At 34.3% G+C, this 18,645-nt stretch overlaps 2 protein-coding genes across 2 annotated transcripts in view; one reads left to right on the forward strand and one right to left on the reverse strand.

The window, feature by feature from the left end:
* Nucleotides 1–18,645, forward strand: part of RB1 (RB transcriptional corepressor 1) — a 177,250-nt gene that overhangs the window by 112,336 nt on the left and 46,269 nt on the right.
* Nucleotides 1,127–3,093, reverse strand: LPAR6 (lysophosphatidic acid receptor 6). The gene is made up of 2 exons (XM_058685634.1): nt 2,876–3,093; nt 1,127–2,636 (listed from the first exon to the last, which is right to left on the reverse strand). Exon 2 carries the CDS (start codon nt 2,358–2,360, stop codon nt 1,326–1,328), a length of 1,035 nt encoding a protein of 344 aa, XP_058541617.1. The 5' UTR covers nt 2,361–2,636; nt 2,876–3,093; the 3' UTR covers nt 1,127–1,325.

Genomic DNA, 18,645 nt, shown 5'->3' on the forward strand with positions numbered 1-18,645 from the left:
ATGCTGAATTTAATTATGTGCATTTTTCTCAAATAAAAAGTATTCTTTTTTAGTTAACTTTGGAGAACTGCTTGAATTTGAAAGAAAAATATATGTTGGAAAATGAAAAAGTTTTAGTGTAGTTGGTGCTTCGTATCTAAATTATAGCTCAAATCGATACCTTTTCTTTAAGAAAATGGAATGTAGTTGTACTGAGTAATTTGGCCCTGTAGTTTTCCTGCTTTTTACATAAGGAACTATATTACTTTATAAATTATATTGACGTACAATAACATTTTGCCTATGGATCTATGTTTTTACTTTATAAATTATATTGACATACAATAACACTTTGCCTACTGGAAATAATATTTTCATCTGTTCAATATTTGGCTTTAAATGGTCAAGAGGGAAGGGAAGTAATATATTTATTTATCATTTTCTAAGTGCCGAGTCTTGTATTTCACTATCTGACTATCTGTGGTGTTTCTGACTTAAAATACTTAATATACAAGTTACTTATTATGACATAAATATGCCTTTAAAATGTACCTCCAAGTAGTATTTTCTTAATGGACTTAGCAAAACAACAATTTTGTTAGTTTCTTCCCTCTCAATTTTGGTGATGTATATTATTTTGAAATTGAGTGCTATTATATCCAGTGAATGGATCAAAATAACAATTTGAAAGCATATTATACTATATAGTGAGATAGCATATGCTTCTTATGAATTTCCTACAAAGACAAAATCCTAAATATTATCTGGAAGTGTAACTGTTAGAGATCCCCAAATAGCGTTAGTGTGTTGTTAGTCTACAGAAGACATTTTTAGCTGTTTTTTCAAAAACACTCCCCAAACACTCTTTCAAATTACTCTCCTTTCTCATTTATGTTACAGTTCAAGAAACATGATTAGTTATTTCACTTCAAATCGAAAAAGAAATTAGATATATGTTGAATAAAAATATTAAATACTTTAAAACATTTAATGTTATACTTCGTTTAGTTTAAAATTGCTAAGAAATTCAGACAGTGCACATGGTCACCACATGATTGAAATCATAGTCACTTTTAGACTTTGAGCAACTTTTTAAGGGATTTTTTTTAATGAAGAGGAAGGAACAGATCAAACTGGCTCAGAAAAATAAAGTGGTATGTATACAGAATAGAATACATTTTAATGGTTAACACATTGAATACAATTTTTTATACTAATAACTTTAAAATGTCCACATGTTTATTTTCTTTCAAAGGCGGAGAAATAGTTGTCCAAGAAAACACTTTTCACAGTTGAAGGAACTTAGAGGTGCCCAGTGAAGTCCCAGCGGTTTTATTTCAGGCAGCTTATATTGTAGATTCATTGTCAAATATCTTACTTTTTAAGGTCTGTAGGTTATGTTGAATAAAGTTCTCTGTGCTGTGAACTTCAGAGAATCTAAAGTCACTTCTCCTAGTAGACCAGTTTTTCATTTTTATTGAATTCTGAATCGTGTCCGATGTGAAGTAGTAAACTATAGGGTCAAAGCAACAGTTTGAAACAGCAATGCAGAGAGTGATTGGGTACATAGTCCTTACTGCTGTCACTGCTGAGCAATTAACAAATGTTTGTGTTCTCATAAGAGAATATAAAATAAGATTGATGTTGTAAGGCACGAAACAGAAGCAGAATATGACCAAATGTACAAAAATCATTTTTAAAACTTTAGTTTTGTTTATTTTGCTTCTACTTAATGTAACAGGTTTATTTAAAGTTCTTAGCACCATACTAGAACAAGTTACATTTAAAATTAGAGGAATAAAAAATCCTACTATTTCGATGAAAATTACAATCCTTGAAAGATACGTTTTCCATGTGGCTTCTGGAAATTTTTCAAAGCAGGCTTCTGAGGCATTGTTACCCTGAGAGTGGGTAGACTGAAAAAAAACTGCTGGTGCACTTCCTCCTATCACAGTTAGCCACACAGCAATACACACGATTTTTGCATTTCGTTTGGTTCTTAGAGTCTTTGACTTAAATGGGTAGACGATTGCCAGAAACCGATCGACACTAATACAGGTTAAGAACAGAATGCTTCCATACATGTTGGTATAGAATAGCATCACTGAAATTTTACAGAGTTGATCTCCAAATGGCCAATTCTGGGTTGCAAAGTAAAAAATCCTGAAGGGTAAAGTAAAAACGAAAAGCAAGTCTGACATTGCCAAGTTAATCATGTATGTTGTAGTTTCATTTCGCACTTTGAGGGTACAGATGAAAATGTATATGGCAACACAGTTAGATATTAACCCAAGCACAAATACCATACTAAACATGCAGCCATACAAAGTGTACTTAAAGGAGTCATCATAGTAGCATTGGGAGCTGTTATTGCTTACCATTATAAAGGCACGTCCAGTTTACAGTGTTAAATCCTTTGGTCTGCCGCAGTTTTCTTTGGTATTCAGATTGTGACCACTTTATAACCTCTGGAGTATTTGCAAATTCCTTGTATCTTTGGGTGATTTTGTAAATATTTCCTTTTTCTTCGAAATCTCGACAGGAAACATGAAATTCGTTGTTGTAAATTTTCCACTTGGTTCTTCAACAGGAAAATACTCTCATTTTCTGATTTCCAGAAAATCCGTGAATCCAGGGTTTAGGTAGCCCACGAACAACTTTAAAAAGAAATGTAGTCAGTGAAGCCAGCCTGTTAGATTATAAATTTAAAGAAAAGCGGTGTTTTGAAACAGGAATAAAACTACTCTTCTGGTAAACTTGCATTTCAGTAGGCAAAGTGAATATTTCAGAACTGTTTCTTTATGCTCCAGAATATTTAAGCTAAAGTTAGCAATCTTTTTTGCTTTTCAGTGCAGAGTTTCAGAGACTTAAACATTCCCAGTTTGGTCTCACTTACTTCTTGCTCCTTTTAAATAAGGTTTTCCTTTTTGGTATTCCTGAAGTGGATTCCAGACGGTAGTAAGCAGAAGAGTCTTTAAAGTTTCCGAAATAAATTCCTAAGCGTGTTAGCTCTTGCTGAATTGAAGCCTTTCCTCCGTTGCCAGATGTATTGTGAGATGGGCTTTCTCTGAAGTGGAAAAGAAAGGCTCGCTAGATTTGTAATATGACATCACAGGAAGAAGAGGCTGGGTTTGGACAAAGAAAGGTTTCAGCCGTTTGTTTGCAGTTCCTTTAATCTGATAATGTGTCTGCTGGGAATATACCTAGGAGGTTTGCAAATGGTCACTGGCTGTTTAGCTGAGCCTTTGCCCTTTAACTCTTTTTATGCAGAAATGCCTTCTGGGATGCTAGCCACCTCACAAAGAGTTTTCTTTCTTTCCTTTCTTTTATTTCTTTGTATTTGGTAGTAAAAATTAAGAAAGAAATCAGTATTAAACCTGTTTTTCTCTTATTTGATTGCTTTTGTGTTTGGAATGTGACTTTGTTTTCAAGAAATGTATAGGAGTGTATACTTATAAATTTAAATTGTTTGTGGTGTCTTAATATAGCATTAAAAAAAGTGTTTAGGAGAAATTTAATCTTTAGGGATAAAAAGGACTTGACTGCCCAGTGGTGGTTTTGCCAGTCTTGGCTTCTCTTTGCCATAATTGTTCCTCAAGATTTAATTGGTGTGATTGTGAGTGGCTCCAATCCTGAATCTCTTTTATTTTTGATGAAGGAATCTTCTAACATTCTTTCCTCTTTCCCATAAAATTAAGTTAATATTTTAGAACACTTTCAATTTTTAAATTACCACTTTCCCCAAGAATACATTCAAGGATGTTCACATTTGGTGTGGTATTAATCTTCTTTACACACAGAGCTAAATTACACCTTTTTAAATGAACTTTTTTTCTTCCTTAAATTGATTGAAGTAAGTTTTGGAGAATAAAAGTTATACTACTTGGCTAAATTTTAGGTTCATAATTTTATTTTCCTTACCCTTAGCCCACACCTTACCCCTCTTAATATGACTTTGACTGTATTGGAATATGGTTCAGATTTTGACTTCATTTAAAAGCTCCTATGAGTTGTTTCTGAATATATTTGTATTTGAAGGATACTCATTTTTTAAAGTCCAAAGAAATTGGAGGAAAAAGTATGTGCAGGATGGGGGTCATTGAATATAGATGATATTTCCTTCAGGATCGAAGATACCACACAACCTTTGGACACATACTTGGTTTTTTTGTTCTAAATTACCATTTTTCAGAAAAGGCTAAGATCCAGTTATGTTTTACTGTTGCTATTTTCTTTCTTTCTTCTTCTTTTTTTTTTTTTTTTAATGTTTTTATTATTTACATTAGCACAGGCTGGGGAAGGGAGAGAGATGGGAGGACAGAAAATCTGAATCAGGCTTTTCACTGACAGCAGTGAGCTATGCTGGGCTCCAACTTACTGTTAGGGCTCAAACTCATGGGTCTGTGAGATCAAGACCTGAGCCAAAGTAGGACGCTTAACTGACTGAGCTACCCAGGTACGCTGACTGTTGATATTTTCTAGTTTGGGGCAAAACTCTTTCCAAGTATCAATTTTGAAAATTTAGGGAATTTATGAGTGATTTGTTTTTCCTTCCTGAATTACTTAACTAATTTGAAAGTAATATGTTGCAATAATATGTTTTAATACCCTTTTAATTATAAAATTAAGTTTAGCAACTTTTGTTTGTTGATGAATCCTGCCTGAATTGTATTATTTTTTTTATTGTTTTGACTGGGAAATTTATAATAAAGTGACACCAAAAAATGAGTATTATTTATAATTGATAAATTTAAATGTTAAAGGGTTAAATTCTTTGTGTATTGCATTGATATGGAAAAGAGTTAGCCTGTGTGTGTTCATATAAGAAGCAGGTGAATAGTAACAAGATACGTAGTTGATAAGCTGTATTCTTTTTTTTTTTTTAACGTTTATTTATTTATTTTGAGAGAGAGGGAGAGAGGGGGAGCAAGCAAGGGAGGGACAGAGAGAGAGAGAGAGGGAGAGACAGAATCCCAAGCAGGCTCCACACTGTCAGCACAGAGCCCAACGCAGGGCTCCATCTCACGATGTAAGATCATGACCTCAGCTGAAACCAAGATGATGCTTAACTGACTGAACCACCCAGGCGCCCAATAAGCTTGTAGTCTTATTGGAGAAAATTTTTCTGTTATAGTGTCTTAGTAATCTATTACTTTGATTATCTCTTTAGTCATCATTAAATAATGAAATAATAAGCAGTCATATGCCCTGACCTTGTTTACTTCTGCTTTCATTTTGAATATGGCATTTACTCAAAGAGTTAAAAATTGTGTTAATTCTATATTGGAATATTCTTCTACATATTGATGTTATTTACAAGACTTATTCACGTAACTGTTCATTTCTTAAGTTATTTTGCTTATAGATCACTATTTGTGAATTAAGCTTTTTGTTATCAGTGTATTAGTATATGTTTGCATTTCTAATTTTTATATAGTGTTTGACCCTTAGTAGATACTCACATGTTTGTTGATGAATGAATCATATCAGTAAACTTTAATTTTGTTGAAAGGTGTTTCTGTTCAGAAAAAAGAACAACAGCAGAGGGGCTGTCTGCTTCAGGGAAGATCATCAAATGCTAGATTTTTCGAGATATTTATGTTGACTTCTAAGGAACCAAAGTGAAATTAGATACCTTGATAATTCTTTAGATTAAGATTTGATAAATACATAGTAACTCCTTGCAAAGGGAGTTAAATAAATATAGAGAATTGAGTGTATTTAATAGGTACTTTGTATTTGATAGCTTCAGGCCAAACTGTTATTTTAATATGAGATTTGTATACTTCTGAAGGTTAAGTCTGTGAATCAACTCGTTTTTTGTGTGAGGTTTTCTCCGGGGGAGAAATAACATGTGCCACCTATTTGAGATGTAGTGAATCTCATTATGCAAGTCATCACTTTCAAACTTTAATTTTATCAAGAAGCCAATTAAATAACCACCCAGCCTATAAAGTAGATGTTTGATTCACTACAATAGTGGTATAAATCAGTTAGTTTTGTAAATAATTTTTCTTCGGGGTGAGAGAGAGTATTCTGGTAGTTAACTATTAGAAGCGTAAGGATTTGGGTAACTTCTGAGTTCTTGACTAAATTTCTGCCGCAACTGTGACTTTGAGGAGGCAACAAATCTGACTTGTTTCAAAATAGGCTCATAATAATGTTTGTTGAAAGAATAAACAAAGCTTTATTAGACACCCACTATAAACAAATAGTGTGTCAAGTGTGCTGCTCATCCATTCTTACTTTCTCTTTGTTTTCATCAAGCCTATTTTCTGGGCTTTATTGCAAGATCACTCACTTCCACCTTTCTGGGCTAACCTTGTTACTCTTATCTGTATGATTGTTATAATGTCTTATCTTGTCTTCTGATTTTTAGTCCTACCCTTTTCTGTTTTCCCCCTGCCAGCCTGTCACAGATCAGCTCATGAGTGAATCAACTATTTATTCATATATTATCCTTCTTGCTTCCAAAAAGAATTTAAAGCTGCTGCTGATTTTAAAACGGATGAAAATAAACATTAAGATTTTAGTGTTTTATTATATGTAAATTATACCTAAACTTTAAAAGTTTAAAAAGAGCGTATAGAACGGTTACAAAGTTTGAATATGAGATGTGTGAAATTATTGTATACATTCGTCATTTTCATTCTACAAATTATTCATTTTGAACACTACAGTGTTTGCTAAAGGTACAAAAAATCTTTAACACACAAATTCATAACATGTTAGTAAAAGAATAAAAGGCAAGTATTAGCAGGAAGAGAGAAGGGTAGGAAGGGCAGAATATGAAATAATGATGTTAGAAAAATCTAGGCTAAGGGAAGTTGCTGCATTTGATGCAAGGGAGAAAAGGAAATCATAGTGGATTATGTCGCTTCTATTTAATGAAGGAAAACATTCCCGTGTGTCAAGGGAGAAACTTTTCTTTTGCTTTGTCTCAGAAATACATTGTGAATCTTTACCATGAACAATTAAATGACCACTGCTGATTGTTTTCTAGTGGCAGAACATACACCAATTCTCGTTGGCCTTCATTTCAATTCAAGAAAAGCACCTGATGTCAAATTGTGGTTCTGAGAAACATACTGTATGTTGGTTTGGTAGATTAATATAGTCCAAATATATGTGGTAATTTGGTTTAATGCTGAGGCTATTTTGGTAGTCTAGTGTAAGGGATCTCTACCTGAAGACCTTGACATATCTAAAACTACTGTTTAATTCATTCCCCCGAGGACTAGGTCCATGGCTTTGATGATATTCTCAAATAAAACTGTGACTAAAAACACATAAGAGACCACAGATCTTAAGAATTGAGGGAGTAGCAAGTCCTGCAGGCCATTTCTCTGAAATATCTGGAAATCTCAGAAATATTTTGAAAATTTTTCTCTATGGATAGACTAGAAGGAAAAAGACTATTAGATGCTAGTGCAGGTTCCTTATGAACGAAGTACAGAAGTGTGTATGTAGGCAATAGAATGTAAATCTGTAATTTTTTAAATTTTGAATAGGGAAATGTGAAAGTGTTGTATAAAGAGGACAGGCAAAGAACAGAGAAGCTTGTTACACAGTCATTTGACCTTCCTAAGATTTTGGCTACTTGGCTGTAAATTGAGGGAGCTGGACTGCTCAGAGGTCTCTTCCTGCTTCTATACCTGATTCTGATTCTTTAAATACTGTGAATACTTAAGCTACTAGATTGGGTTTTTTCACTCTCAGGCATAACAAATCAAGGAGTCACTTTTCATTCTTTATGTTTAAGGATATCTAATTTTGAAACAGGTTATACAAGAAATATGTACAAGAAATATTCTTTGCTTACACCAAGAGTCTCATAATATAAGAATTTTGTTAACATGTTGTTATACTGTAAAGATTTAACATTGAACAAAGACTTTCCTTTGTATTTCTGTAGCATTCATCTTTAAAAGGTTTTTCTTTCCAAAGCACGAATAAGATGCCGTGTTCTTACTATAAAATTGATCACAACTTTAAAGTATTTTCTTATTAAAAGTTTTGATGGTCATAATTGGAGTTATGCCTAAAATAACATTGAATATGAGGTGTATGAAAACAATTGGACAGGAGAGTATGTGAAACTTAAACTGAAATAAAGTTCAAGTTCAAAATAAAGTGTGGAACAGTGAAATTTTAAAATGTAAGAAAAATACTCTAAACTTGTTTTGAATGCATCAAATGTTTATTGTGATGATATGTGACTCTTCAATGTTCTCTTCCATATCAAATTTACACCTATTTTTAAAAATGTTTTATTTTTTTTTATTTTGAGAGACAGAGTATGTATGTACGTGCTACCAGAGGAGGAGAGAGAGACAGGGAGAGAGCAAATCCCAAGCAGACTCTGTGCTGTCAGCTCAGAGCCCAGAACCTGATGGGCAAGGCTCCATCCTAGGAACCTTCAGATCATGACCTGAGTTGAAATCAAGAGTTGGACGCTTAACAGACTGAGCCACCCAGGCACCCCTCAAATATACACTTATTAAAAAAGCCAAAGTTTTTCTCATTTTGGAGCCTTCTGAAGGCTATTATGATAAAATTTTTATTTAAGTTCAGACATGAGCAAAACTTTCAATTTGAGTAGTGAACATTTATAATTTATGACAATGAAGTATATTCATTTTATATAAAAAGATCTCTTAACCTAACAAGAAAACTTATTAAATTCTATACCAATTTAGTATTACTGTACGTGTGTTGATATCATTTGAAAGTGGTTTACCTTTCTATCATTATTGCAGACACTTAGTACTTTTTGTTACTCTTTACTGGAGCATGAGTCATCTACCCAAGTTCAGAGGGTTGAACCTGCTTATAGTGTTGGGTGGAAATAGAAGAAAGATGTAAAGGGTGATGAATAATGATTTATAGCAAAGTAACAGTAGATGGAAATGGTGGTTGAAGTAGGTTCAAGCAAACAGGGGAAGGACATTAAGAGGAGCAGGAATGTTGTTTGTGGTGTAAGACTTAAAACTTGAGTAAACATATGTATCACTGCCAACTTTTGAGTTGTCCCTTCTTTCTTTTTTCCTATCTCGGCCTGATCCCCACTCCTTCATTGCTGCCTCTTAAAATCCTATCACATATTTTTTGGAGACCTCTCAATTTCATAAATTGGTTTTCTATACTTCCATAGTACTTAGTTTGTCTTCCTTTTAAGACTGCAATACAGAGTATAATAGTAACTGCAATACAGAGTATAATAGTAGATATTTATACAGAGTAGAGATGAGAGTTGACCAAGTCAGTTAAACGGCCTTCAGAGGAGATGATATCTATAGAAGGCTAGCCTTTAAGCTGAATAAAAGTGTTAAATTTTAAGTCCTGAAGGCTAGAGTCATGCCTGGTAGTAATGTTGTCTTTTGCAGCCAAAAACACATAAAATTATTTGAGTGATGATTTTCCCAGTTTTTTCAAGGATCCTACATAATTAGTTCCACTGTAAATTTCTAGGAGAGAAGTTAATTCATCACATACAATGTATGCTTTGGGGCATAAGGGTTTAATTTGGTCATAAAATGCACTCAAAGAAGGTCATAGGTTGGTTGGTGTTTTCAAAAGTCTTTTACCTACTTTAGAAGCAGGTAGATATAGTGTAAAAAAAATCTAGATGTTAAGGGAACTAGATTTGTAATCCCAGCTTTGCTACTAAAAACTAGTGTGACATTGAGCAAATAGTTTGTCTCTAGTATACATTTATAAAAAAATATTGAACTAGATCTTTAAAATCCTTTCCAGACCTTACATTTCTAATTTAATCTTCATACAAATTTTGAACAGTAGAAAGAACATATATTATTGTCTCCAAGAAACCGAAAATCAGAGAAGTTGTGATTTTTCTAAAATTATGAAAGTGATTAAATAATGGAGAATGAGGAAGCCAGAACTAGAAACCAGATCCTCACCATTAAATACCCAGCCCAGTTCCTTCTACTTCTTTGTCAAATTAGAGATAGCTAATCATGTTTTTTTTTTTTTTTTCTTATTGACATAAAATAGGAACCTTGGTTCATAGCTTAGGTGAATGTTAAGCAGAGAAAATCCTTCTTTGCTATATAGCCTTTTTGGGGAAACACTATAGTCTAAAATTATGATAGATTTAATCTCTTAGAGTAGATTAAAATCATACTGTAACCATCTTTCACTTTTAGCTTCACCTATATTGATTTTATTCATTCATTCAGAGAGAGGGCAAGCAGGGGAGAGGGGCAGAGGGGGAGAGAAAGAGAATTAAACACACTTCATGCTCAGTGCAGAGCCTGACACAGGGCTTGACCCACAACCCTGAGATCATGACCTGAGCCAAAATCAAGAGTTGGACGCTCAACTGACTGGGCCACCCAGGCACCCCATGTTGATTTTTTATAAAAAATGTTGGAAATGGAAAAAGTGCCAGATTTTATATAGGGGAAAGAAATATTTCTCTTTCTTTCAAATAATTAGAACAAATGTTTTCTGTGAACAATAATTGAACATTTTCTAGCACTGTTTATTATCAGAAATCCAAGTAGTTGAGTTATATTTCAGTAAGCATTTGTTGACTTTATCCATTACTGAAATGGAGAAAGGGAAGAATTGCTCTTTTAGGATGCTCCTGAAAAGCTAAATAAATACTTGTGGCCAGAAAGCTGCTCTTTGATACACCTGAGGTTTTTTGTTCCCACTAATGAAATTGTGTTTTAGGAAAACCAAGGTCAGTGCTTTTGAGTGACTCAGAGGCAAGTTGCTGAAAATACATCGTTGAGTTAGATGTATACATCTGTAAAAGGTTCATAGGGATGCCATAAGAAACTAGAAGGATTGATTCTGTAGTTCTCAGATTGCCTTGGCAAGAGTCTTTATGTCCTTACTCTATGCATAGTGAAAATCATAGACAAGCATTGCTTATGTGATTCATAGGAGAGAAACAACTTGAAACTCTACCTAAAAAAAGAACTTTGACCCTACATAAGGAGAATTTTTTAATGAATATATGTTATATATTTTTGAAAATTCAAGTAAAATGTTTTAAAATACATACATATCCTTTAAAAATGATTCCTTAGCTTTTTTGATTAACTGGTGTCACTCTCATTAAATAAGATAATTCTGTATCAGCATTAATCAACTGGAAAATGTAATGGAAAAAAGATTCTGCTTAAAACAGTAAATAGTATAAAATACCTTAAGAATAAATGTAATAGGGAAAGAACAAGATCTAGATGAAAACAAAAGACCCAAAACTGTAATGAAGGCCATAAAAGAATACCTAAATATGTGACATGCAGTTTTACTGGGACAAATCTAAAAGTTTAATGTTATTCCACTAAAAATCCCAATAGATTTTCAGTGAATGTCTTGAATAAAATGGTATATATATGTATAGTGTATGTGGATTATATTTAGTGTGTGTAATAATATATATACACATGCTAAATACATATATATTATATACTATAATATATTATGTATATACTATGTATACACATGGTATAACCTAGCAGTTTTACTTCTAAAAAAATTTGTCCTTGTTTCCCATTCATATTCCTATCAGTAATACTTTATTTCCCCACATCCTCCTCTAAGCTGGATTATTATGAGACTTTTAAACCCTTCATAAATTAATAGGTTAAAAGTGGTATCTTGTTTAATTTGCATTTCTTTAGTTACGAGTGAATTTGAGCCTAGAAATAGGCATGCACGTGGGGAAATATAATATTAGTACTTTAAATCAGTAAGAAAAATACAAGTATTTTAGAAATGCTTAATGGGTCATCAGGGAAGCAATTTAAAAAAAAAAAAAGGTGGACTTTAACTTATTCTTTATACCAAACAGAATAAATTCCAACTAGATCAAGAATTTAAATGAAAAAATGACTCCATTAAAAATAAAAGCCTCCATAAATTTCTGGGAAAAAATTGGGTGCACTTAAAAGAGTAGTAAAGTATTATATGAAGTCTACAGTTTTAAAGGAAAAGGTACATTTGACTAAATAGTTTGGCTACAAGAACACATAGAGTAGGAAGAAAATGTCAGTTTATCATATTGCACTTTATATAAGATTAAAACTAATGAGAGGCACCTGGCTGGTTCAGTCAGTGGAGCATGCTACTCTTAATCTCTGGGTTGTGAGTTCAACTCCATGTTGGGTATACAGTTTACTTAGTAGAAAAAAAAAAACCCAAAATTAATCCATTCAGAAAAATGGGAAAAGGATCTGAACAAGAATATCATTTTTCCTCTTAACTTAAAAGTGGTTTGCAATTTCGTTTGTTTTAAAGTAGGGCTCCACATCCATTGTAGGGCTTAAACCCACAACCCTGAGATCAACAGTCACATAGGCTCTACTGGCTGAGGCAGCTAGGTGCCCCTGGTTCACAGTTTTTGATACCCAAATTAATATTTTCATTTTTTTTAAGTTTTGGCCTTTAGAAATGATTGCACCTAATTTAGATTTTTTTTCCTTTTTTTTTTTTTTTTTTTTTGCTTTCAAATGACAGATTTTTAAGATCTAGCTCTGTGAACACGATTGCAAATACACTTAATAGTGGAAACATATTTAAGCATTTATGCAGATGTTTTACTCTTAATTAGAATTCAGAGAGACTGGCTCTTTTAACAGATACTGATACTCAAGGTATATGGAAGAATTAGTAAGGTTCTAAACCACTACTAATCCTTTTGCAGAACAAAATTTCCATGGTCACTTCTTTTATTGGTTTGTTGGTGTGATTATTTTAATCAACTGATTTCACATTCTTGGAAAACTTGAGAGTTTCCTCTCCATACCCAGATGTCACCAGTGCTGCCTAGGAAAGGTTAGAAACAAAAGACCGGAAGGACTGACTCTACAATAGAGCCCCTTTCAAAGCCCAGCTTTTTGTTGTTTTTTAGTTAAAAGTGGACTGCTTCAGCCAGACCAAAAAACAGTTACTAGATTGTTGTCCTGGCTATATAGATAGGGAAATAGGATAGGGACATTTAAATTATTTTAAATTATTTTTCCTTTTTATGTTGTGTTTGATCTTGGGTCTGCTAATACTTGTTTATTCAATAGCAAATATTTACGGAATGCCAGTTGTGTACTCTTCCAGGTACTAGGATTACAGCAGAGGAAAAAAAAATTCCTGACCTGATATTTATTTGGGGGAGATGGGCAATCAACAAATAATTATATAATTGGTCAAATGGTGGTAAGGTCTCTGAAGAAAAATACATTTAGGAGGAAAAGCAAGGTGTTCTATAGAGAGAGTCCTAGGAAGGGCTTGTTGATAAAGGGACATTTGAACAAAGACTTGAAAGAAGTGAAGGAATGAACCAGTCTTTAAAAATGCCCTCCCCAGTTTGTATTTCCAGCCTCATCTTATTATTTTATTTATTTATTTATTTTTTTAACGTTTATTTATTTTTGAGACAGAGAGAGACAGAGCGTGAACGGGGGAGGGTCAGAGAGAGGGAGACACAGAATCCGAAACAGGCTCCAGGCTCTGAGCTGTCAGCACAGAACCCGACGCGGGGCTCGAACCCATGAACTGCGAGATCATGACCTGAGCCGAAGTCGGCCGCTCAACCGACTGAGCCACCCAGGCGCCCCACCAGCCTCCTCTTAAATAATTCACTCACCAGGTTCACGTAACCAAAATTTTCATGGCAACTGGAAATTTCTAAGTAGCGTTTCAATTTGATAAAATTCCACATACCTACTTCTGATTTTTGTTTTGTGTGATACCTTATAAACTGGGATTGGCTTAGTTTTGGCTACTCATCAGGGTTCTTGAAACTAAATCCTTTTAGGAGAGTCCTGTCTCATTAAAAGGAGCTCCAGGTCTATAGTTGATTTCAAGTCAGACCCCACCCTGATTTCTGCCTCTCTTTGCAGTTATCACATTTGTCTTTTACTCTTTGATGCTTTGACTAGCACCTTACTACCTCAGGACTGAATTTTCTCCTGGTTTCAGTTTCCCTGGTAACAGCAACATCTGACAGCCTATGTCAGTTGACTTCCTTGACCTCTGTTAATTACCTGTCCTACATATGCTCCAGTCTGGGATCTACTTACATTACCGTTGTCTTTTCTTCATCATCACATGGTATCCTAATTGTGGATTCACCTTTAGATTCTTGGCATTGTGTCAGTCCTTCAAGGAGCCAACTCTTTCTTCCTTACTCTTGTGCTCTGACACGTAACCGTTACCAAGCCCTACTCTCGTTCTTGGAACCGTGACTTCACTTTTCTCTGACACAACTCCATTTGCTAGACACATATGCCATCATTCCATGAGACTGGCTTTTCAATAATTCTTCCTAGGAATAAATTTATTATTTATAATGTAGGAGAGATATTATTAAGGCTCTTAAAGAGCAATAATAAGAGAAATAGAAAAAATTAGAGAAAAGGGAGCATAACTCTAATATTCTAATAAATCAGTTGTCTGTAATTTTTCTAGTTTTTATAAAATATATATATTAAATTTAAATTCCAGTTAACATACAGTGTAGTAATAGTTTAGGTGTACAATATAGTGATTCAGCACTTCCATACATTACTCAGTGCTCATCACAGCAAGTGTACTCCTTAATCCCCATCACCTGTTTAACCCATCCCCTCATCCCCCTCCCTTCTGGTAACTATCAGTTTGTTCTCTGTAGTTAAAAGAGTCTATTTCTTGGTTTGTCTCTCTCTTTGTATTTCCCCATTTGCTCATTTGTTTTGTTTCTTAAATTCTGCACATGAGTAAAATCATACGGTGTTTGTCCTTCTCTGACCAACTTACTTGATTTAGCCTTATACTCTCTGGCTCCATCCATGTTGTTGCAAATAGCAAGATGTTAATTCCCCCCCCCCTTTTTTTTAAAGTTTAGTTATTTATTTTGAGAGAGAGAGAGAGAAAGAGTGGGACAAGGGCAGAGAGAGAGGGAGAGAGAGAATCCCAAGCAGGCTCCACACTGTTAGTGCAGAGCCCAATGTGGGGCTTGAACTCACAAACTGCAAGATCATGACCTGAGCTAAAGTCAGACGCTCAACTGACTGAGCCACCCAGATACCCCAAGATTTCGTTCTTTTTGATGGTTGAGTAATATTCCACTATATATGTGTGTGCGCGCGCGCGTATGTGTGTGGGTGTGTGCGCGCATGCCACCTCTTTATCCATTCATCAGTTGATGGACACTTGGGCTACTTCAGTATCTTGGCTATTATAGATAATGCTGCTGTAAATATTGGGGTGCGTATATCCCTATGAATTAGTATTTTTGTATCCTTTGCTGGATCACAGGGTAGTTCTGCTTTTACCTTTTTGAGGAACCTCCATACTGTTTTCTAGAGTGGTGCACCAGTTTGCATTTCCATCAGCAGTGCAAGAGAGGTCCTCTTTTCTCCACCTCCTTGCCAACACGTGTTGTTTCTTGTGTTGTTGATTTTAGCCATTCTGACAGGTGTGAAGTGATATCTCATTATAGTTTTGATTTACATTTCCCTGTCTGTTGGCCATCTGTATGATGTCCTTGGAAGAATGTCTATTCATGTCTTCTCCCCATTTCTTCACTGGATTATTTATTTTTTGGGTGTTGAGTTTGAAAAGTTTTTTATAAATTTTGGATACTAATTCTTTATATGTTATTTGAAAATATCTCCTCCCATTCTGTTGGTTGCCTTTTAGTATTGTTGATTGTCTCCTTTGCTGTGCGAAAGCTTTTTTATTGAGATATAAATGACATAAACATTATATTTTTAGGTGCACACTATAATGATTCAGTATTTGTGTATATTGTGAAATGATTACCACAAAAAGTATAGTTAACATTTATTGCCATACATAGTGGCAAAATTTTTCTTGTGATGAGGACTTTTAAGATTTACTATCTTAGCAACTTTCAAACTATACAGTACGGTATAATTAACTGTGGTTACCATGCTGTATATTATATCATTACCTCCTTATAACTTACTTATTTCATAACTGGAATTTTGGATCTTTTGACCCCTTTTACCCATTTTTCCCACCCCTCTGCCCCTCTGGCATTCACATCTATTCTCTGTACTCATTGTTGGATGTTTTTTAAATTCCACATATAAGTGAGACCATACTGTATTTGTTTTTCTCTGACTTCACTTAGCATAATGCCCTCAAGGTCCCTCTGAACTGTCAACAAACTGCAAGATTTTCATCTTTTTTATGGCTAAATCTTATATATATATAGCACATTTTCTTTATCCATTCACCCATCAGTGAACACTTAGGTTCTAGGTTTGTTTGTTTGTTTGTTTCTTAAGATTTTATTTTTAAGATCTCTACACCCAGTGTGGTGCTTGAACTCACAACCCCAAGTCCATGGACTGAGCCAGACAGGTGCCCCAAGATCTAGGTTTAATTTAAGTCTTTGCTAGTATACTTACATAGTTGAAATCAAACAATAATTATCTTTGAAGTCTAGAAGGGAACAGTGCTTTTTTTTTAATGTGCTATTAGATAATAACATTTCCACTGTATCTTTTAAATTATGTCTTACCATAAATTTCTCAAAATGATTTTAGTCACTGTCCATTTTAAACAATATGAAAAATAAGCTAATTTCTGACACGCACATACATTTAAATGTAAACTATTGACATCTCTAAAATATAACCTCTTAGGAATAGATTAACTTTTTAGACTTTAATCTTTTAAAAAAAAATACTCATGTGTTTTTCTGTTTATAAAAGTACACCTAGATTAATTAGAAAATAGGAAAAGGTACTTTGATGATTTAAAGCACTTAAAGTCATTTTATAGTCACTATTTTATAAATTTAAAAACAATGATTAGTTAGAAGCAATGAAATTCTTGTCTAAGATATATACTGTCTGAAGAAGAGAGTTGAGATTCTGCTGCCTTGCTTTCTAATACAGAGAAGGCTTTTTCAGGGACTTTCTCAAAGCAGTAAAGGTGCTGGAGATGAGTCTGATCAGGGAATTTCTGCCGCCAAATGAGCCTTAATAAGTATGCTACAGAAGACAGACTTTATTTAAAGTAAACCATTTAAAATTACTAGTCAGAAACACTATCAAGGCTTAATTCTTATTTTATAAAGCTGTTTCCCTGTTAATTAAAATGTCTTTCAGTAGATAGGCTCTGCATTATAAAACACTGATATCTTTGAGAAAATTTTCAGCTGAACTAGAGATGTGGATAGTTTATTTTATTCAGATTTGAACTAGTTTCTTCTTGAGAAGGAGCATATCTTAAAACTTTAATCTGTTACCTTCATATTTATTTAAAGGTTACATGAAAATATGTTCTTAAAATATTGATAATTAGAAGAAATAATCTTTTCAATAATAATACTTTGTATTTGATAACACTATAAATTGAAACTTCAAAGGTTAAGAACTCAACTTTGAATGTGTTTTGGGATTCAGTATAAATAATGAAAAAGATTTTATTCATTCATTCATTTATTTATTTATTTATTTATTTAGATGTTTATTCTTGAGAGAGAGGGAGTGGGGGAGGGGCAGAGAGAGAGAGGGAGACACTGAATCTGAAGCATGCTTCAGGCTCTGAGCTGTCAGTACAGAGCCCTACACGGGGCTTATACTCACGAACCGTGAGATCATGACCCGAGCTGAAGTGAGTCGCTTAACCGACTGAGCCACCCACATGACCCACAAAGGAGATTTTTGTAATAGACATATTATTATACCGTTGCTCTGTTAGCAGAGTCTTGAAATAGCATCAGACATTTTGCTTCAGGTACTGTTACCACAAGCCCAAGACTCCTAAGATCCCCTTGCCCCATCAGGAGACTTCGTGCGGCAAATGGAACCAGCAGAATGGGGACACAGCCACAACAGGCAGCCTGTCCCAAGACTTCCCTTCCTTGCGTTAGAGACAGCAGGACCGTAGAGGAACACCAGTAAAGAATATTTTACGCACCCACCCCCACCACACACCCCCAACTAAGACACATCTGGCAGCCTGACCTGGGAACAATGTGTGTAGGTTCATATATCTACCACCACAGTCAAGATACTGAACGCTTGTATCATACAGGGAACTAAACCCACATCCCTATAGCCCCTCATGCCTGTCCCTAACCCCTGGTCACTATTAGTCTGCCTTCTATTTCTAAAATTTTTAAATTTCAGAATGTAATATAAATGGAATCAAATACAATTACCGTTTTAGGATTATGGGTTTTTTTTTCCCCACTCAGCCTAATTTTCTAGAGATGTATTTAAGATACTGCATTTATCAATAGTTAATGCCTTTTAATTGCTGACTAGTATTTCATAGTATGAATGTACTACAGTTTTGTTTTTTTTTTACTTTTGTTTTTAAAGTTTATTTTGAGAGACACAGAGTGCAAAGGGTGGAGGGTCAGAGAGAGAGAGGGAGAGAGAGAACCCCAAGCAGGCTCCACACTGTCAGCACAGAGTCCAATGTGGGGCTTGAACTCACAAACTGTGAAATCATGACCTGAGCCAAAACCAGGAGTCATGCATTTAACGGACTGAGCCACCGAGGCACCCCTGAATGTACAACAGTTTTTTTTAACCATACTCATATTGAAGAATATCTGGCCTGATTCCAGTTTCTAGCTATCACAAGTAAAAGCTGCTTTGAACATTAGTGCATAGGTTTTATATGAACTTGAGTTTTCATTACTTTGGGATAAATACCCAGAGT

This window comes from Neofelis nebulosa, chromosome 1 (genome assembly GCF_028018385.1).
Source record: "Neofelis nebulosa isolate mNeoNeb1 chromosome 1, mNeoNeb1.pri, whole genome shotgun sequence".
NCBI classification, from domain to species: Eukaryota; Metazoa; Chordata; class Mammalia; order Carnivora; family Felidae; genus Neofelis; species Neofelis nebulosa.

Excerpts from the sequence above, each read along its gene's own strand:
- LPAR6 (XM_058685634.1), bottom strand. The coding sequence starts at position 2,360 with ATGGTAAGCAATAACAGCTCCCAATGCTACTATGATGACTCCTTTAAG.